This window comes from Ailuropoda melanoleuca, chromosome 12 (genome assembly GCF_002007445.2).
Source record: "Ailuropoda melanoleuca isolate Jingjing chromosome 12, ASM200744v2, whole genome shotgun sequence".
NCBI lineage: Eukaryota > Metazoa > Chordata > Mammalia > Carnivora > Ursidae > Ailuropoda > Ailuropoda melanoleuca.
In genome coordinates, this window is record NC_048229.1 from 80,254,933 (window position 1) to 80,275,987 (window position 21,055).

At 59.6% G+C, this 21,055-nt stretch overlaps 1 protein-coding gene across 1 annotated transcript in view; it reads left to right on the forward strand.

The window, feature by feature from the left end:
• BANP (BTG3 associated nuclear protein) overlaps positions 1 to 9,909 on the forward strand; it is a 128,274-nt gene extending 118,365 nt beyond the window's left edge. Inside the window, exon 13 of the mRNA XM_019803550.2 lies at positions 9,480 to 9,909. Within this exon, the coding sequence (XP_019659109.2) occupies positions 9,480 to 9,533 (54 nt within the window). The 3' untranslated portion in view covers positions 9,534 to 9,909. The remainder of the gene's footprint in view (positions 1 to 9,479) is intronic.
• The last annotated feature ends 11,146 nt before the right edge of the window (positions 9,910 to 21,055 follow it).

Genomic DNA, 21,055 nt, shown 5'->3' on the forward strand with positions numbered 1-21,055 from the left:
GCCACGCCGTGTTTTTGCTGCCTTGCAGCGCGCGGGAAGAGGACCCGGCGGACCCCTCGCTGGGGTGGGGCGCCTGAGGGGCGTTCAGCTCGTGAGCACAGCCTGGTTTAACCTTAGAATATCGCCCAGTGTAAGTCAGCACTTGGAAAATACGAGCTTCTCAGCCGACGCGGCAGCAGCTCTCGATGGCCATCTTCCATTCGGAACGTTAAAGACGGAGGAGACGAGGACGGTTAGCATTCTGGAACCACAGGGGAACCTTCGTAACGTGGTCGGGGCTTCCACAGACAGCGGACAGCGGTCGGCGTGCTGCCACGTCACTAGGACTCAGGAGCATGGCAAGGGTGCCCTCACCACCTGGTGACAGGTAATGGGAGGGGAGAGACTCATCACAAGGACGTGACTGTGTTCTAGAATGTTCCAAATAATTTCTGAAGATAAATTAACCGAACTATTAAGAGAGCTCGGCAGTGTTTGGGGGATCAAAGTCGACATACAAAATACCGCATTTCTATAGATCAGCAGCAAGCGCTTAAAGATGAACCGTTAACAAGCCATCATTAACGTAGGCTTACCATATGTGAAATTCCAGCTTCTAAATCCAGTTAAAGACACACACACGTTTTATGGGGGGGGCCTGTCCCGCGTCAGTGGGGTAGAGCACCCTTTGTCCTGGACCTGGCCTGTCTCCTGTGCTGCTGGCCACTCCCCCAAATCCCGACACCGGGGGACCCGTGCACCCCCACATCAGGTCCGTCTCCCCCAGCCTGGACTCCATGGCCCAGCCCTGCCTTTGCTGCCCTGGGTGTGCCCTCTACTCCTGCCTGCACCCAATTTCTGTCACTCACCCTGGCAAAACCCCAAACCTGGAAAACCTGCAGTTTTGCCTGCCTGCACCTGCAGCTGTCCCTGGTGAGCTGGGGGAGAAGCCGCTGGCTCGCTGGTCGCACGTCCACTGGGAGACCCTGCACTGCCCGGCGGACTCCTGTTCCATCCATCCTTCCGCTTGCGTTCAGCCAGCCTGGTGCGTCTCCCCGTCTTCACTCCCCTGGGGATGCTCCCTTACGTCATGCCCTTGCTGCCCTTTGACTCTGCCTCCCGCCCTTCCCGCAGGACCACCGTGCGGCCTTGTAAGGCCAGCCCACCTGGTCCCCTGCCCAGGCCGCCCTGCACTGACAGGCCCTGGGGAGATGCATGAGGGTGAGCTCTGGGTGCTTGTGGTCAAGGGCAGTGGAAACAGGAATGCACGGAAGCCGTGGGTCTGGTGTGGGCAGGCGTGGGCGGCAGCCGGCAGTGGGGTGAGGGCAGCATGGCCTGGGGCCGTGGCAGGCTTCGTGCTCTGGTCCCTGGGATCGAGCCAGGCCTTCCCTGCACATGGCACCCACAATGGTCAGACAGGTGTTGGGTTTTATCTGAGACCATCAGAATCCGACAGCCACTCCCATGAGCCACTGTGGATGCTCACGGCTCGGCCACCACGGCCAACTGAGGCCCGTGTTAGCGATGAGGAGAGTGACATGTTTAAAGAAGGCCGAACATGGCTCCTCTGTGGGAAGAGCCCTGTCCCGGTCTCATGCCTGAGCACAACGGGAGGACGGAGGGCGACTTGCCCTGCGGAGGGAGTGGCTGCTTGCTCGTAGGCGGCCCTGGGAAATTGGAGTCTGGGGTGGAAGAGGCGCCCGTGGCACGTGTGCCCTTCCCACGGAATGGGCGGTGGTCACCGTCTGCCCGGGTGGTCACCCCCAGGGCACGGCTTCCTGCTTGACTTGGCCTGAGAGGCACGGGCTGGACATGGCGGTGGAAGAAGGCAGAGGCCAGGGTGCATCTTTCCTGCTGCCCACACCCCATCCCAACGGTGGTCCTGTTGGGGGCCCTGGATTCTGGTCCCCACCCCCTGCCCTCGCTGGCACTGGCCTTGGGCACCATCCACGCTTCCTTGATTTAAGAGATGTGCGTTTGACCTTGAATTCAAGTCCCAACCCCAAGCTGTTGGAGCTGCTCCATTGTGCTCCTCCCCCGTGATCCCCACATGGACCTCTGGTGACCCCCGTCTGCCTCTTCTGCCCAGAGGCAAATGGGCTTTTCCTGAGCTCCAGACCCAGCCGTTGAAGCATGGGGAGGAGGTCACAGTGAGGCATAGACCACAGCAAAGCCAGAAACCCACGCTTGTTCTGTGATGGCGTGGCATGTGGGGCCTTGCCCTGAAGTTGTCATCCATCAGCTGCTGTGTCTCTGGCCTCAGAGCCACAAGTGGCGCGGAGTCCTCTCTCTGTGTCATCGCTCGGCATCCCGCCTGTGGCCTTATGAGCCAGGTATGCGTGAAAATCGCCCCCATTTGCCCAGAGTGGTGAGGCAACTCGTCAGCATCTCAGCATCTCAGCATCTCGGCCTCCTGCCCCCTCTGTGCCTTCCCCGCGTGATCCCGCCAGTGGGTCTCCACCCGCCCAGCACCCTGGAGTGGTTGGCGCACAGTCTGGTGTCAGCGTGCCTGGAGGACGTGTGTCTCAGTGCAACACTGCTGGCACGGTCTTCCGGGAGAGCGTTTTCCCTCTCCCCCCCACCCCCCCACGGATGATGCCGGGAATTTCTGCGGCTGTCGCTCACCCCGGGCCGGGCGGGCTCAGAGATCAGACCCCCCCCACGTTCTCATTTTCAGAAGGGCTTGTCCCCACATCCCCGAGGCGCAACCATCTGAAGTCACTAGTCTGGATTCTATTTTCCGGACTGTGCCAGGCAGAGGGCAGAAGACCTCAGCACAAGACAGGAGCTGGAGGGAACTTTCTTCCTCTGTGTCATGGTGGCTACCAGGGTGACTGCCAGTGTGAGCAGAGCCCCCAGGTCCCCATCTCAGGGTTGGCGTAGGCGGAGCCTAGCCTAGGGCTGCCCGGTCAGACTCAAGGTTTCCTGGTGCCCCCCCCCCCCCGGCTGCATGCGAGGCACTGGCCACACTCCTGAGCAGGGCTGGCGTCCAGGAAGGAGTGGCCAGTGTGCGGGCGGACAGACTGGGACAGGGACCGAGCGGGGCCCCGGCTGCCACGCCTCCTCTGTCCGCTTCCTCATCTGACATGGGAGAGCGTCGGGCTTCTGGCTCCCACCCCACATAGAGCATCACGTGCCCTTCTGGCACGGCCACCCTCGCTGTCATCCCAAAAACCCTGCGCCATGGCCGCGGGCAGGAGTGAGAGTCACCCAGAATAAACGTAAAGTCTGCAGCGTCTCTGCTCCAGCCCTGCTCGTCTTCTGCCTTGACGTTTACCTGCAAAAGGAAGTGCGGCGGAGCGGAAGGGGTGCCCGCCAGCGTCCCGGGAGTGAGGGCGTCAGCATTGCTGTTGGGACGCTCACGGTCACGCTACCTCCTTGTGGGTTCCCAGGGGACCCGGTCATGCAGGGGGGGCCGAGATCGAGGCTGGGGAACGAGGCTGCCGGCTCCACCTGTGTGGGGCGGCCCTGTGCCAGACGCAGGGAGGTGTATGGAGGGGCCCGTGCTGCATGCTCCAGTGTCCCTATGGCCATGAGGCTGTGCTCCCCTGGTGACTGTGCTCCCACAGTGGCTGTGCTCCCATGGTGAATGTGCTCCCATGGCTGTGCTCCCACGGTGGCTGTGCTCCCACAGTGGCTGTGCTCCCATGGCTGTGCTTCCCTGGTGACTGTGCTCCCATGGCCGTGCTCCTATGGTGACTGTGCTCCCATTGCCGTGCTCCCATGGTGACTGTGCTCTCACAGTGGCTGTGCTCTCGTGGTGACTGTGCTCCCATAGCCGTGCTCCCATGGGGACTGTGCTCCCACAGTGACTGTGCTCTCATGGTGACTGTGCTCTCATGGTGACTGTGCTCCCATAGCTGTGCTCCCGTGGCCGTGCTCCCTTGGTGGTCATGCTACCGTGGCTGTGCTCCCATGACCATGCTCCATGACTGTGCTCCCACGGTGACTGTGCTCCCACAGTGGTCGTGTTCCCATGGTGGTTGTGCTCCTGTGAGTGTGCTCCCATGGCCGTGCTCCTGTGGCCCTTAATCTTCCATAAGGCTGGCATCGTGAGGTGTCCAAACTGCATTCACTTGTGGCCGCCATCACTGCACCCCCTCCCTCCCCTCGCTGGTGCTGGTACTGTGGTGGCTCCTGTGTGTCCGGGTCCTGGCTGAGGGGCAGCGTTATGGTCTGGGGGACGTGTATGGGCTTGCTGTCTTTTCTAGTAGAATCAAGCCACTGGTTGCTGTCCTGGGTGCAGGCACAGCGCCCAGGATGTTCCGACTGCCCCAGGGCCACGGGAATACGGTGGTGGCGCCGGCTGGCACTGTGGTGCCCAGCAGAGCAGGAGCAATAAGCATTCACCTCCGTGCCCAGTCTGGGCTCCATGATGTGGGTATTGCTTTTCTTGAAGATGCCCCACAAAACTTGGATTTGCCCTTCACCTCGTCACCAGCTCCCAGATTTCTCGGAAGTGGGTGGCTGAGGGACCTAGCGGGAAGGGCTACAGTCACAGGACCAGAATGTGGGCAGTGGGTCTGGTTTTCAGCTCGTTTCCTATGCACTGTCCCTGGGACCCTTCTGGTTACTGACCCTCCCAAATAAGCCGTACTTAGTCTGTGTAAACTGTGGGCTGAGCTGAAAACCCCAGAGCTGGGGGATGCTTCCCTGGGGGGGACAGACGCAGGCCTCGCTTCCAGGCAGACCCCTGCTTCCCTCTGGGCCCTGCCTGTCAGGGAAGTGGACCCAGAAGACCCTCTAGAGACCCCGACCAGCTCTTGGGTGCCGACGGGCCTGATCTGGTTTAAACGTCCTTTCAGGTCACTCTGTCTGACCACGTCCTGCCCAGCCCTGCTCAGGCCATCTAGGCTGTCAGCAGGAGGTGAGCTGCGGGTCCGGCCCCTCACCCCTGGCTGCTGGCCCTGTTCCCTGCAAGGACCTGTGGGTGTGACCACACAGGGGCCCCTGACCGGTGGCCAGGCCGAGTGGGTGGGGGTCAGGCCTCTCCACGGATCCCAGGCTCTCTCCGCCTGCCCCAGGATGAGGCATGACCTCAGCGAGGACTTCATGCTGGCCGGCCGGCCTGGGGCAGCTCCAGGCCTCCCCTGAGCCAGACCCGGCTTATCACAGCTAAGCAGCTCCATCTTCCTTGCTGGCTTCCTCCAGCCCGTCGCCGCATCTGGGATTGGTGGGTTTTCAAGAATGACCTCAGTGCCGTGGGTGTAGCTGACTTCGGGCCCATGGCTGCTGACGACAGGGAAAGCCTGTGTTTGCTCTTTGTTGCATTTGCCACAGACCTTGCAGATGGATCTCGTGTGTCCTCAGTAAAATTTGCTTTACTCTCGTGCTTCTTTCTCTAGCCAGGACCAGGCCCCAGGGGCCCGGGGGACAGCCCGAGTGCTCCCCGCCCTGCCCTGCCTCAGCCCTCTCCTCCCGCGCAGTGGCGAGGCCGGGGGCATCATCTCGCCAGTAAGTCGTGGGTGCCAGAGCCTCGCAGCTGAATAGGGCACAAAGGCGGGTCATAGCAGGTTCTTAACCAGGAGTGATTCTGACCCCTGTGGGACATTGGCCAACATCTGAAGATATTTTTGGTTGTTACAGCGGGGACAGGGGCTGCTACTGGCATCTAGTGGATAGAGGTAGGATCCAGGACTTGTGGGGAGTTGGAGTGAGGAGGGAGGACGTGGGGAGGACGTGGGGGGTGGAAGAAAATACCGAAGGCCCCCACTTCTCCAGTGAGGCCAGGTGTCTGTCAGAGCACAGCTGGTTCCCACCTGCATGGCATCCGTTCCTTGCCTTGGCCAGGACTTGGGGGGCAGATGAGAAAAGGGATGTCTGCATGCAGTGGCCACTGGAGGAGTGGGCACTGGACGGGCTTCCTATGGACGCTTGGTGCAAGGGGCATGCCTGTCCCTTGGGGCCTTGCTCAAACCCATGCCCTGGGCCCCCCCTCACTCACCACCCCTCTGGGACGTCCTGGCCCTCCTCCAGCCTGGGCCTTCCTGTGGCCTGAGGCCCCAGGCAGCAGAGCACGTGGTGGGCGGTGGGGGTTCAGCTCGGATCAGGAGAGGCTGGGGGGGGGCAGCCTGGCAGAGCTGAGGATGTGGATGGGTCAGCCCCACACGCGGGGGTAACACTGGTCCGGGAGAGCAGGGGTAACACTGGTCCAGGAGAGAGGGGAAGTTGTGTGGACATGATGCGGATGTCGCTGCAGGGCCGTGTGAAAGCAAGGGAGTGCCCCCAGACAACAGCTGCCCTGCGTGCCCTGCACTGCCCAGCACCTTGGTGTGTGGGCCTGGCTCCTGCAAACTCAGACCTTCTCCCGCAAGGCTCAGTGTGCTATCGGAATGGAAAGTCCAGTGAACCCCATCCCATACTGGGCCAGAGAGCAGAGGTCTGTCCGTCCGTCTGTGCTCTGCCTCAGGTTGCCATGTGCACTCCGTCTCCTTCAATCCGTGCAAGTGCCTTGTCTCCTCTTGGCCTTGGTGCTCGTCCATATTGTAGGGTGTCTGGTGTCTCCTGGACATGAGACTCCCATGGGGCAGGAACTGAGGCTATGCCTCTTGGCTGGCCCATCGAGGGAGGGGGCAGAATTTCAGTTCGTCCCATTACGGGTCATGGGAATGTTGACTATTTAACGTGGTGTTTGCCAGGTGCCCTCTGCTGCAAATTACTCTTTTCTTCTCTATTTTAAAAAACATTTTGTAGAAAAGTACTTTAACCTATGTGAACCTTTCATGCTTCCTCAAACTTTTATTTATTCGTTTATCTGAGTTTGAACTCAAGAACTAGTGTTTCTTTTTTCTTTTTTTTTTTTTGGAATTTTTTTTTTAAAGATTTTATTTATGTATTTGACAGAGAGAGAGACAGCCAGTGAGAGAGGGAACACAAGCAGGGGGAGTGGGAGAGGAAGAAGCAGGCTCCTAGTGGAGAACCCCGATGTGGGGCTCGATCCCAGAACGCTGGGATCACACCCTGAGCCAAAGGCAGATGCTTAACGACTGCGCCACCCAGGCGCCCCAGGAACTAGTGTTTCTTTAACAGAGTGTCATCTTTCTGTCTCGGTGAGCCCCGCCACACTGGCTCCCAAGCGTGTTGACAGCCCCTGGACTCCTGGCTGGCTCCCTGGCTGCCTAGTGTGCCAGGTGTTCCAGAAGCATGTGATGCTTCCCTGCCAGACTGAAGCGCCCATCTCTGCGAGGAGTCCTGGTCACTGTTAGTGGAAGACGGTATTTAGAAACCAAGCTGTGGATGCCACAGGTGCTCAGGCCTCATGCACTGGGATGTGCCTGCCCCCAGCCGCATGTGTGTCCACACAGACACACCACTCGCTCACGTGCCTATGTGTACATTTATCTGCTGATGAGTTTCCCTGGTCAGCTGGTTGTCAGCTTGCTTCTCTTGTCCAGTGGTCCACATTTTCAGTTCTTCGATGCGCGGAACTCCTCCTTGATCCATGCCAGGATTGCATGGCCCGTAGGAACCATCTTCCCAGATGGCACTGTCAGAGCCCACTAGGGAATCTGGCTGATGGCAGAAGGCAGAACAGAATTTGTCACCAAGGCTCTCTGAACAGATTTCTGAAAGAGCTGCTGGCATTTGCTGTGTTCTTAGTAAGAACAAAAAGCTGAAAAGCCCTCTCTGTGTCCAGAATGATTCTGTGAACCACGGCTTGGGTGTCCGCTGCAGACTTTTAGACTCCCGACTGAAGGTCCGGGGGCAGCGGGTAGTGGCAGGAGGTCTCCAGCCTGAAGTGCATGGAGGTGAGAGGAGAGAGTGTTTTAGCACAACAGCTGGGATTTGACTCCAGGGCCAGGCAACAGAGTGCTCCAGACTGTGTCCAGGGGTCGCCAGGACGTTCTGCTTTCTGGAGTTCGTCCCCAATTGTTCACTCCACAAGACAGCCCCATCCCATGCCCTTGTGCTCGGGTCAGCAGGGCCTTCTGCTCGCAGGACTCACCGTGCAGCAAGGAAAGAGGTGGGGAGAAGCAAATCCGAACACCTGGCTATCCAGTGTTTACTTGCCCTTTCTCCCTCTGCTGCCGTAGAGGTGGCCTATCTCCTCCACCCGGATGCGGTTAATCAGAAGGAAAATCATGCCCACCTGTGGCCCATTTCCTTTGTGAAGGCACTTGCCCGACCCCCAGGCCACACCTGCCCCCGAGAAGCTGCAGCTAGCATTTGCTCATCTGGCTGCTGGTGCTCTGACCTGGAAGGCCCCAGCCGCTTCCTTTTTCTTGGATCCAGCCACGGAATGCCCTGGCTAGAGCCACCAGCACAGAGGGAAGGTCTCCCGGGAGGGTCAGGTAGAGGGGCAGCATTAAATCCCCAAACTCATGGCCGACCAAGGCTTCATCCCATCCTGCAGGCTGAACAGGCCCCAGGGGCCACACTGCAGGGGCTGGGCAGTCTTTGCAGGAGGGCAGGGGCAGAATTATGTTACTGGCCACAGGGGTTCGCACCACTCAACAACTTGCCTTGAAAGGAGAGGTGCCCTTTGCTGTTGTAGAAGCAAGAGAACATGGGAGGGAGTGTTGGGCAGTGAGGCAGGGGTGCTGGGGGTTTGGGAAGGGGGTTCTCACTGTAGCGCCAAGCCCCTCCAGACCAGGCTGTCAGCCTTCAGTTGCTCCACCCGCAAGGCTGCGGGCTGATTCTCGCCATCTTCCTGCACAGATGGCTCAGCCCTCGTGTGTCCAGACATCTCTTCCTGCAGATGTCCTTTCTCAACCTGAACTTCATGGTTCCTCATGCCCCCTGGGCTAAGGAGCCCCCTAGTTAACTTGACTGGTATTTCTTTCTGTGGTCTGAAAATACCATTTCAAGGGTGAAAAGGACCTTGTATTCTCTGGTGTTGGTGGTAGACTAAACTCCAGTGAAATGTGTAGCATGTGAATTATATCATAAATAAAGTTGTGATTTTTTAAAAAGTAGGCTGCATGCCCAGTGTGGAGCCCAACACCAGGCTTGAACTCACGACCCTGAGATCAAGACGAGCTCAGATCAAGGGTCAGATGCCCAACCAACTGAGCCACCCAGGCACCCCAAGCTGTGATTTTTTTAAAGGGCCTTATCATTTATAATGATAATAAATAAGTTAATGATAACAGCGCAACTCTTAGGCACTTTACTGTTCTATCTATTACTCCTTTGGTCTTCAGACAATTGAGTGTGGAAGGGGGTCAGACACCATCATCTCTCTGCTGGTAAGGAAGTTGTGTGACAGTCACAGCCCCAGATAGGGAATGGTGGGGCTAAGACAGCTGGTAGATTTTGACTTTGGCTCTTTCTGTGTGCTCACCATCAGCTGACCTTTGGTGATTTCCCACTGGTCACCATCCTGGTCTAACTTGGTCATTTTCAGATCAATTAGTCTGTGTCCCTTGACCTTTTCATTGCTTTTCTCTGAATCTCTTTCGTCTGGCCCTCTCTTTAAGACAGCTCTGTGGTGGTCAGGCTCTCAGATGACCCCATTGACCCATGCATCTTGGTTTTGTCATCTTCCTGCCTTGAATCAGGTCCAGTTCAAGTGGCCCATGGAATTGGGCAGAGCTGGCGGGGTCGACTTCTGAGACTGAGATACAGAAGGCGCTGCAGCTTTGTCTTGGTTTCGGGGTCGCTCTCTCTGAAGGATGTCCGTCATCACTGGGACACTCAGCCCGTGGAGAGGCCACTTGGAGAGATGCTGAGTTCTGTGGCCAAGAGCCCCACCCTGCCAGCTCGTGATGGAGCCACCTTGGAAGGGATCCTGCTGCCCCAGCCACACCTCCAGACGAGACTGCAGACCCAGCCGATGTAAGCCCACAGCTGCACAAGGGGTCCCAAGCAAGGATGCCCTGTCCAGCCCTTTCCAGATAAAGGGGGTCCGGGTCCCAGTTATATAGTTGAGCAGTGCTGTTGCCTGCAGCAGTATGGAAAATAAAACTGCACTAATGGGCTGAATGATGGAGTAAGATTTGTGGGGGGAGCTCTGAGGGAGGCTTCTCCCAGGGTCTCGTCTCGTAAGGACAGGCATGAGGGGAGAGAGGAGCTCCCCACAGAGGACGGTGAGATATCAAGGAAATACACTTCTGTGTTTGAAAATATCTTTCAAATTCATGGTGGCAAACAGTGCTAAAAATAAGAAATGGTTGGGATGGGGACCATTTGGGGTTTAGGACAGACTGTCGGGCCAGCCTCCAAGGTGGCATCAGTGATCCATCATCATGCTGTCCATGCCCTGTGCATGCCCCTCGCACACTGCACCTGGGCTGGGGCTGCACGTGCAGTGTCACATGGGGGAAGCGACGGCACAGGGCTTCTCCTTGGTGTGAGACTGTAGGAGGGAGGCCTGCAGCTCTTCCCCGCTTGGTCCATCGGGGAAGCCAGCCCCCTGCTGTGAGGACCCTCAGCAGGCATGTGGGGAGGAGCTGAGGCCCCAGCCAGAGCCAGTCAGCTTGCCGGCCAGTGAGGAGCCCCAGTCCAGCCTTTGGATGAGACCGCAGGAGGGCATGGCACATGTGAAAACCGCCCAGCCAGCAGAAAGGGTGAGAGATGGTAAGTGACATTTGCTGTTTCACGCCAGGAAGCTTTGGGGCAACTTGTTACGCAGTGATACCGACAGAAGCACCCCCCTGCCCCCGCACAGGATACAGACTAGGGGATGTGCCACAGTTGTGGACCAGGGACAGACGGAATCATCCATGTTTCCTCCCTGAGACACTTCCTAAGATCTCAGAGTCACTGCATGCCACTCAGCATCTCTTACCTGCTCTGAGGTTTTGCCTTCACCTGGTTCTGGAGAGTGCAGCACCATAAGGAAGGCAGTAAGGCCACCTGCCACCTTCACGTGACGGCAACCAGTCCAGTAGGTGCACCCCTCAGGGGCCAGTGTTTGCGTCTCGCCTCCTCCCGAGCGTCGGCCATGCCGTCTGTCCACAGGAGGCCTGTCCTGTCTGCCCCGCGAAGGAAGAGGCCTTGTCTGAAATGCCTGAATCACAGTTTTTGTGGGTACACCAGCTGTGCTCATCCGTGGCCAAGCGTTGGAACAGCTGGGGGAGCTTGAAGCCCATGGTCCCGCCGCAGCCCCGAGACTCTGGTTGGGTCGTCTGGAGCACACTAGCCACCGGGGTCCGAGCCCCGCCCGGGGTGCTGGTGTTTACCCACAGGTGAAACCACTGGTTTTGGTCTGCCAGGTCTCTGCTAATAAAGCTCTCCCAGGCCTCATTTACACACTAGAGCTCTTGGTTTAAATGGAGAAGCCCACAGCCTTGGGAGACTGCTGTTTTGCAAGCGGTGGCCGGGCCTGAAATGGTTGACGCGTGATTGCATTTGCCACGGGAAAACCTGTCACGGTGCTGCCGAGGGCAGGAGGCCCGGTGTGGCTTTGGAGCTAGAGATGGCCACCAAGCCCGTGGCTAACCGGTTATATGAACACCTTGTGGCCGGCACGCGGGTGTGGTTGAGTCACGAGGCTCCTCCGACAGCGTGTCCGGAGAGCTCTGAGAAAGGCCAGGCCGCGGCCAGCAGGACGTTTCACTCACGTGAGACACGGATTTCAAGGCTCGGGCTCCCACGAAGTCCGTGGGGCAGCAGAATGTAGCCAGGGCTGACCCGCAGTCCGGAGCAGAATTTCTTCTTCCTTGGGGAAACTCTGCTTTCGTCTCGGTGTCCTTCAGCAGAGGGGGGCTGGCCCATGTACCCCTCAGAGGGATCTCCTTCACCCGGAGGTCGGCCATGGCCCACCGGACCCCTTCCCCACAACGCGTGTGTTATTAACAGGGTGGGGGGACTGCCCAGCGACATGGAGCCCTGACCTCCTGCTCCCACACTCAGCCTGGCTCCTCCTTCCGTCCTGGCCATGCCCCTGAAGGAGCTGCCTGTTGGGATTTGGTCCCCAACACCTTTGAGGCGGTTGCTGCCTGGGCTGTGAGCCCGTCGTGCCCGTTGACGTGCGTGTTGTATTTGCGCACCGGCTGCCGCTGATGGGGATGCCCAGGCGGCCATGATGGGGACCTCGAGGCCCTTGCACCAAAGGGCACCGTCCTGACAAGGCTTAGAAAGGAAGCACCGGAGAGACGGCGTCCTTCCTGCAGGCCTCACAGGGCGGGATTTCTCACCTCTCAGGATGGCTCCGGGCTCGGCTGTAAGATGGCTTCACGTCCTGGCTGGGTGACTTGAGCAAGTCACTTAGCCCTCTAAGCCTCGCTGTTCCCATCCGGAAGATGGGCACAGTGGCGCCGGCACCCATCTCATGACCTTTCCTAGTTTTCCACCCCCCATTTGGGGACGTTGAGCATCTGATTAGTTAGTGTCTTTGGAACGTGTTTTCTGGATCTTGGATCTCCGTGGGGTGACGGCATCCGGCGTTGATGGCACTTTCGAGGCTGCAGACGCACAGCAGCAAGTTGGCTGTGGGCACAGGTGTGCGTGTGCAGGGTTGGGCACCGCCTGCACGAGCCCCCAACAGAGGGACCAGGTGGCGGTGATGGCGTCTGTCTGGGTTTCCGGTGATGGCCCCTCCAAGGATGTCGCATGTGCTTAGTGGACATTAATCCTGAACCTTATCCCTGCCCGAGCGGTGCACTCAGTATCCAAGTTTGCCGAGCTCAGAGAGGTGAAGCAACTTGCTTTAACCAGCCCAGCCAGGAAGGGGTCAAGTCAGGGTCCGACCCCGACACGTCGCTGCCTCCCGGGGCCACGTGGTGTGGCTGCTGAGGGGCTTTGCCCCATTTCTCCACGTGGGGGCCATGGGCTGGAACTCTGGGGTGTCAGCTGAGCTCTGGAATCAGAAACCAGAGTCAAGATTGGGGACGTGTCTTTTCGGTCTCCCGATCCAGTGTCTACAGGTTCCTTCCTGATGGCGTCGTAGTCAGGAAGGACACCGGAGACCCCAGGGACACTTTGGAGGGTTGTGTGGTAGCATCGCTTGGTCCTCGTGGCTGGACGGAAATACAGATGTGAGCACATGTGTGAGCGCACGTGTCATGCGTGTCACCTGTGAGCATGCATGTGCGAGTGTGCCTGGGGTCTCTCGGGGGCTGGGGTCCTCTGCAGGGCTGCTGTCCCCCAAGAGGGGTCACTGCTGCCATCTCTTTTCACATCCGCTGCGGAATCCCTGTCTGGTGCGTGGTAGGAGCTCGTACCTACTTAAGGAAGGGGTAAGCTGTGGCCGTGTTAAGCTCTCATGACTCAGTTTTCCTGGTAGCTCACGAGAGCCCAGGATGCCTTGGTAAGCGGACAGAGCAAGCAAGTCTGGGGCCGCGGGACGTGTGGGCTCAGAGCAGAGCCAGGCTTTCATGGCCCTTGCCTCCTCTGGGCACGTAAATCGCTCCCCCCAAGTTTATTGGTCAGTGGGTGCTACTTACCTCCTGCAGACGTGGACTCGGGGGCTCACGAAGAAGCATGACTGGCCGAGTGTCCACAGAGAATTAGGAGGGGCCGGAATTCATCCCGTCATCCTTCTCCCCCTGGTGTCTACCACCCTCCCTGAACTTGGGGGTGGGTCTGAGCCGCTACACTCTCCTGAGGGTGGCCCAGAATGGAGCCCAACAGAGGGCAGCCCCTGCAGGCCTGTGGGCTGGTAACCCCCAGGGAGAACGTCTCCTGAACTCCCCCCCAGCAGGTGCACTGCTGTGCTGCCCGAGGAAGCTGCCCAGAGGGTTAAGAAGAGCAACAGAGCCTCACAGAGCAGCATCTTCCGGCGTCTTCCCCGCCTGCTCCCGTTTATGGAGGAAAAAGCACGGAAGAGCCTGGTGGAGACCAGGAGCCAGTCCTTCCCCGAGCACAGCCAGTCTGTGTCCCCGAGTGCGCAAGACTGGTTTCCTTCGGATCCCTCCTAGCCAGGCAGCAACAGGGTTAAGTGCGTGAAAGGGGAGAGGGAGTCCTGGGCTGCCTGGGACTTGAAACTCCCCAGCTGAGAGCAGAGCAGCCGGAGGAGAGGCAGAGGCGGCCGCCCTGCTGTTGCTGCAGGCACCTGGTCTGGCGCCGTCCCGGAGCGCACGTAAATAGCTGCCCGACACACACCGCATGCCAGGACGCGCAGCAAACCGCCACCGCTGCCCTGGGTAAGTGCAGGCTCCCCACGCCCGCGCTGGCCCAGGCGCCGGCTCTGGCACTGGCTGCCCGGGAGGTCGGAAGTGCAGAGCTTTCATTAGGAGTTTGGATGTGATGCTACCGGGGCACGCTGGGTTTGTATTATTAACGCATTCAGACTCGCAGCCAAATCGTGGGAACAAATGCCATCTGGGGACGCCTTGAAGGCCAAGCGGAGCCTTCCATTTCCCCGTAGAAAATTCCAAGTCTGGACCGAACGTGAGCTCAAAGGCACATGCGTGTGCTGGGCACAGAGACCCGCCCGCAGCCTTTGATCCGCCGCCAGCAGGGGCTCCCCTTCAACACAGCTAGTTCTGGGCTGTCTGCACGGTTTCCTCTCCGCGCTCCGTCCCCGGGGACGGCCATATCCCTCAAGGCACCCGCTTCACACGCGCTGGGAACAAATCTGAGGAGCTGTGCTTGTTGCTAAATGTGCATCTCGTCACGGCGCTTCTGACTAAGCGAGCAGGCAGGGCCGGGTCCCCAACCAGCCAGCTCCAGAGCCGGCCAGGCAGCTCACGGCTGCACGCGGTCCATGCCGGCCTTGCGCCGCTGGTGACAAGCTGCCCTTACGGTTTGGTGGGCGCCAGTCGCCGTGCAGCAGCATCCCCAACAGGCCTCGCCCTGTGCTCCCTGGTGTGTCTGGTTCCCATTATCACATCAGGCAGCGAAGGAGAGTGACAATCGCCGTTTCCACATCCACTTCCTGAAAGTCCCCGGGAAGGTTCCTCCAGCACAGGCAGGCTCGGCCCCAAGCCCCGCTGTGGGCTTTGCTGTGGGTTCTCCCGGCCTGGGTCTTCGGGCTGGGAAGGATGGCTGCTGAGTGACAGACGGGAAGGGACGTGGCTGAGGTTTCAGAAGTTCCTGTCCCCCCGGGTGTCACTGGGCTTTGAGCAGAAGTCGGGTGACGTAAGATCTCGGTGAGCTGCTGCGCAGAGTCGGCGATTCCTCGCGCCTCCCGTGTCCTGCGCTATGATGGGAGGGGGTGGAAGTGGTTTGGGGTTGTTGAGAACACTGGCAGGATTCCCCACCCAAGTGCAGATGGTGCAAGAACAGGGCCCCCCCCCCCGGCCATCCTGCGGCTCCCGTAGCTCTGTCCCTCCTGGAGGTCAGGCGTGTTCATTCAGGAATGCCCCCTACTGATGGTCACAACTGTATTCCCAGAATCGGACTCCACGGAACAAGGTCCCCCAGACCTGGAGCTTGGCCTAAGCGGAGCGGTCAGAGCGAGGTGCTGGCGCTGGACTCCAGGCGCCCGGGCTGTGACCCCAAAAGGGAAGATGGCCGGGCTCCAGACGAATGCACCTTGTCATGGTTTCGGTGTTTCTTGAGATGGTGCCTTATGTGCAAGGGTCCTGGGGCGCTCCAGAAGCAGGACTGAGTCTCCGCCGGCCTGCTGCCATGTTTTCTGTGGCTCCCACCCCTCACCTCCATGATCCTGCAGCTGTGAGCCCACAAGGGCCTTCAGGTGTGGAAAGTGCCATCACTGCGGGCACTGGGGGTGGCAGTTGTGAGTAGGCTCCCCTGCCCCGCCCCTCCGGCGGGTGCCCTTCCCCTCTGCTCTGTACTCCAAGCGGCCTGGGCTCTTCCATTGAGAACTGCTTCGCGGTGGGGCTCCTTGCGGGGTGCTCCCTGAGAGAGTTTGGGGCTCAGGCCCCTAAGTCCCCACTCCTCAATGCCGGGGGCCGTCATGGGTGGGGGTGCGGGGTCTGGTGCCTTCCTCGTGCAGCACATGTGCTCTCACTACGTGGGGCGAGGGGTCGGACCAGCCCTCGGGAACGCTCAGGGGATCACTGAGTCCTGCACCCTTGCTCCCCCGTCTGGAAATTGCCAGGCCTGCTCCCGAGGATCCGGGTTTACTGTGTCTCCTGCGTGCTGGCGGCCACTGTGGCGGTTTCCGTCCTCACGGGGGCTCCCCCAGAGCCCAGCAGGGAGAGGTGTCCTAACCCCCTCGTATGGTCACGGAGATTCGGCCTCAGGGTGGTTAAGACACTTGCCAAGGCCACCCAGCCCGGAAGCTCTGAGCTGCCAGCAGGCTGGCCGTCCTGTCGTGAGGTCATCTGCCTCCTGGATGCCACCTGAAAGTCCCCAGCGGGTCCATGGAGATAGTCCGTTCCCTGCAAGCATATGATGCCGTGGTCTTCAGTTATCCCTGGAGCTGTCAGCCTCACTGCTATCAGCACTAGGACACTCCCCTTTAGCACAAGCCCGTGCCCCTGCGCAGCCCCCCTCTCCCTGGCCGGGTAGCCCCACGCCCGCTGCTATCCCTTGGCTTGCCTATTCTGGGCCTTCCCCATGACCACACAGTGTGTGTGCTCCGTGGCTGGCCTCCCTCCCTCAGCATCGTGTCCCCCAGGCCCACCCTCGAGGTAACGCCTGCCTCCCTACCAGATCTTGGCCCTTCCTGCCCGGCCTCATGACCTCTGGAAGCGTCACCAGCGCACGCCCTGTGGCTCTCCGTGTGGCGACCAGAGAGGCCCCTCCGCTGCTCACTGCCACCCGGCACAGAGATGGCCACGGACCAGCGGTCTTCAGCCAATGTGAGCTGTTGGCCTAACCTGCTCCTTGTGACCAGTGCGCACGCCCCCGGCTGCTCTCCTCCTGGAGAGGACACCCCGTGGATATTCACAGGAGTTTGACGTCTGTAACACACATGGCATTTCCAGGGGGACCCGGGGGCGCTTTCAGAATAGCGTGTGCGGTGTGTCTCTGAAGGCAAACGTGGTGACCTCAGGCAGGACTAGTGTCACTTCTGATGGACAAAGTACCCAGGGCCAGAAGCGCCACACTGTGAAAGATCCCCGAGCCCCAGCTGGGGTTTCCATGACGTGGGAGTGCTGCCCTCCTTGCAGCGGGGAACGCGGGGCCAGGACACGGGCTATGTGGAGGCGGCCGGTGTGCTCTTGCTTAGAAGGGAGGAAGTCACCAGATCCCAGACGCCAGGCCCAGAGCACATGCAGGGTGCAGGTCCTCCCGCCGATTTGTGTGTTCGCGGATGGAAGACGCGGCCCCGGACCCAGCGTGCGGGAACCAGGCCACGTTTCAGGCAGGCGGAGTCTGGGCGCAGGCCCAGCGGGCTGGTTTCAGGGAATGTGTGCGGAAGTCACCTCCCAGGTCAGCCACCTCTGAGTAATCGAGGATTTAAACCCAGAATCTGCTGCCTGGCCACATCTGGCAGTATCCGGGCCAGCACAAAACGTTTCCTTCTTGGCCGGTGAGCCTCCACGGAGGGAGACGGCGTGGAGGGCCGCCAGCACCACGGGCCGGCTTCCAGCGTCCCACCGCTCGCCCCCACGCCTCTGAAGTCAGCGCATTGCAGAGGAGTTACGCGCCGTCCTGCCCCCGCTCCCCGCGCGTTACTGCTGTGCAGCCCTTGGCAGACGGCGCTCCCGCAGGAACGCCCGCCCTCAGACAGGCCGTCGAGGGCCGTGAACTCCCACTGAGACGGGTTGCCTCCCGTGGAAGAACCCTGTGTACTTTCTCCAGCGAGTGGCTACGTGGCCTCATGCTGTGGGGGTTCCAGAACTTTCCCTCAGTGTCACCTCCTTACCTTCTCCATTTGTTTGCCACCTCCCACTGAATTCCTTTCTTTGAAGGGTCAGATTTCCCCTTAATGACTGATCCAGACGGCAGACGCAGCGGGAGAAAGGAGTGCTGTGCCTGCGCATCGGGGACAGAAGCCCCTCTTCCTGAAATGTCGGACACCGTCTCCAGCCTCGACGGGGGCTTTCCCCCTCTGCCCTGTGGCCCGTGCGCAGATGGGCTGGGCCGGCACACGGCTCCTCCTGGTCCCGAGAGGCTGGGGCACGGCTGGCAGCACCCACCATGAGAGTGGGCACCCGGTGCCCCCGTTCCCAACGCGACGGTGCCTGATCTCAGCTTGGTCCCCGCCTCCGCAGCCCACGGTGGGCACGTGTGAGGGCAGGTTTATGACTTTCCTGGTTTAAGACAAGGTGACTATGGTAAGCTGAAAATGGCCTAGAACCCGTGGCCATGTGACCTCAGTGGCAAAAGGACTTTGCAGGTGTTACGGTGTTAAGGATCCCGAGACGGGGAGATTTTTGGGATTATCCAGGCAGGCTGGGTATTGTCATAGGATCCTTGTGGGGGCTGTGGGGGGGACTTGTCACAGACAGAGGCCGCGTGACCACAGAGGCAAAGGTTGGAGCGCTGTGGCCACATTTAGAGAACCCCCCCACCCTGGTTCCCACTTGGGCTGAACTGGCAGCTCCCCCAGTCCCTCAGTTTCCATCCACCGGTTTGGGACGGGCTGGCTCGGGGCGGTCACGGGGTGTCCCCAGGTGGTTACGATGCAGGCAACTCACAGGGCCTGCATGAAGAGCCACGGGCCACGTCACTAACTGGGCAGCTTCACATGCCGGCAGTGAGGACTCGCTGGGCTCCTGCGTGCAGGCCCTGGGTTCTCTTCAAGCCATCATCTTTGCTTCAGCGTGCACCAGCACCGAAAACAGGTCCCACCGTGTGAGCTGGGGCTCTCCGCTACAAACCAGAGGGTGGCCTTCTAGTCTGTTTACACATTTTTACGTAATCTCCATGCCCAGCTCACGACCCCGAGATCAAGAGTCACATGCTCCTCTGACAGAGCCAGCCAGGGGCCCCCAGAGCGTGGCCTCTGAAATCCGCTGTTTGGACAGTAGCTTCTCTGGAAGAGGCACAGATTCTCCGGCAACCGGAGGGAAAGTCACAGCCATTAGGAGTGAAGCAGATGGATTTCGAGCAGAGCAGAACCTTGAGGCCTCCCAGCCAGGAAAGGGAACTGCGCAGGTCAGCCATCCTGGCTGAGTTCCCCCTGCATGCCTTATTCACGCGGGGCCCAGGCGAGCCATGGAACACAAGCTCTGGCAGGTGCCAAGCCCATGACGACGTGGCCAGGTGCGGCCAAGATGGAGAGCAGGTGTCTGAGGGGTCCAGGACGGGTCTGAGGACCACGGAGAGACGGCAGGGGAGCGGCATCTGGTCCCCCCTGCTGGCTTCACAGATAGGTAAACCGAGGCACAGAATAGACGGTGTGGCTCGCATTTGCAGGCACCTTGGGCTCGTTCACCTTTTGAGGCCATGTTTTCCTAGTAAAGCGGGATGGTCAGCAAGTGGTCAGTCCCTCTGGTGTGTGTCCAGCATGTCGTTGCCCCCTGCGGTTAGCGTCTGCTCCTGTCGCTGGCCTGATGCCTGCCAGGTGCGGGTGTGTGGGGAAGGGGCAGTGGGATACGTGGGCAGGAGCTCTGGCTTTGGAAAGCCCCCCACGCGGTCCGCCGCGTGAAGTTTTCAGCTCCTCTGGAGAATGCGAGGAGCTCCCTGGCGTGAGAACAGTTCCCGTGTGGCTGACAGTGCTGTTGGGTTGGGACACCAGCCTCGGTGCTGAACTGTGCTGGACAGGCCTTGGAAGGCTGCGCTGGAGGGCCCCGCCACCCCCCGATTATCTGGGGTGGTGCAAAGGAAATGCCTCCCCCAGCGCCACCCCCAACTCCGCGGCTCTGGGCAGGCCACGCCAGCCCCATCCATAACAGGACCACAGCATGGCAGGGGGTGGTGGCTGAGCTGGGAGCTGGTGACTCACGGCTGCCCAGGCAGGACACAGGCCACTGTCTGGGGGGAGCCGTCTGACGCAGAAGGGGGCGTGGCTGGCACGGCTTCCAGGCTTCAGGCTGGCTGCTGTTTCCGCGATCTGAATGTGTCCTGCCTTGGTGGAGGGGTTTGTGGTCTGCAGCCTGCGTGTGTTTTTCGTAAGGATCTTACGGCATTGACATGACCCTCCCAACTCGAAATACCGAGTCTCTCAAACAGAAAAGCTCACGCCCAGCTCACCACTGGCCTGAAACGCAGGTCCTGCCCACGACCTGCCCTGGCACTGCCGACATCAGCCCAGTGCTGCCGGGTTTGGAGAGCTCCACCCCCACTGCTTGACCTTCCAAGCACCTGTACCCATTCTGCAGATGAGGAAGCTGAGCGCCAGAGGCGCGAGGTCACGGGGTCAGTGAATGACAAGTCCCCAGTGGTGACCCGACTTGTCCCCGAAACCTCCAAGTTTGATTTGCGTCCTCCTGCTGCGTCCGGGGACAGTGGGAGGAATCATGGTGGACATGGCCGCCGTGTTTACTCCTGGCTGCTGTGATGTTTATGCCGTGTTGTACTTTCGAGCTTAGCTATGTTAAGTATATATTATCTTCATAGAATCCTTTAAGAGCACAAGCATAACGCATGAAGTGTGTGAGTCGTGGCAGACAGAGCAGGTCCCCACCCGAGAGCAGCTAGTATCTAAACCACAGACAGCTGCATGTCCAGCCATCCTGCAGGCCTTCCATGGCTCCCGCCATCCCTTCCCCTGCTCATTTGAACCCTGACTTGTCTGGATGGGTTTGGTTACAGTTACTCTTGTGGCTTCCTTGCCGGTAGGGCTGGTCGCAGGACAGTGTGTGTTGACGCAATGACAGTTGAATGTACTGGGTGAGGCTTCCAGGGGCAGATTCAGCCTGCAAGCACCATTTGCTTTTTGTCCTTCTCCCTTCTTCCTGTCTGGAAGGCAGATGTGATGCTCAGAGGAGCAGCAGCCATCTTGTGGAATGAGGATAGAAGCTACACACTAAGGATGATGGGCTGGAAAGAGAGGAGCTGCATCCCTGATGGCCCTGGGGCCCCTCACTCTCCCTGGACTCCCTGCCTCTGGATGTCCACTCAGATCCTAACTGATAGCTCTTCCTGTCCACCCATCTCGTCCACTGGGTGTAACCCCTTAGGACCAGCCAGCAGCGCTGTGGAAGATCCCTTCAGGTTTTGTGATTGTGCTGGGGGAAGGGGCCAGCTTGAGGACGGAGGGGACGCCGGGAGAGCACCACCCAGGAGGCCACTTACTAAGTGGTGAACGCTGGTGGCCAAGGAAATCAAGTTCACATCTGCACAGAGGTTTGGAAGCTTTGGAGGCACCCTGCCCAGGGACTTGCAGAAGTGCCCACATGAACGCACGTTATTTCAGATACTTGTTTTTTAAAAAGGAGAAAATAAAATT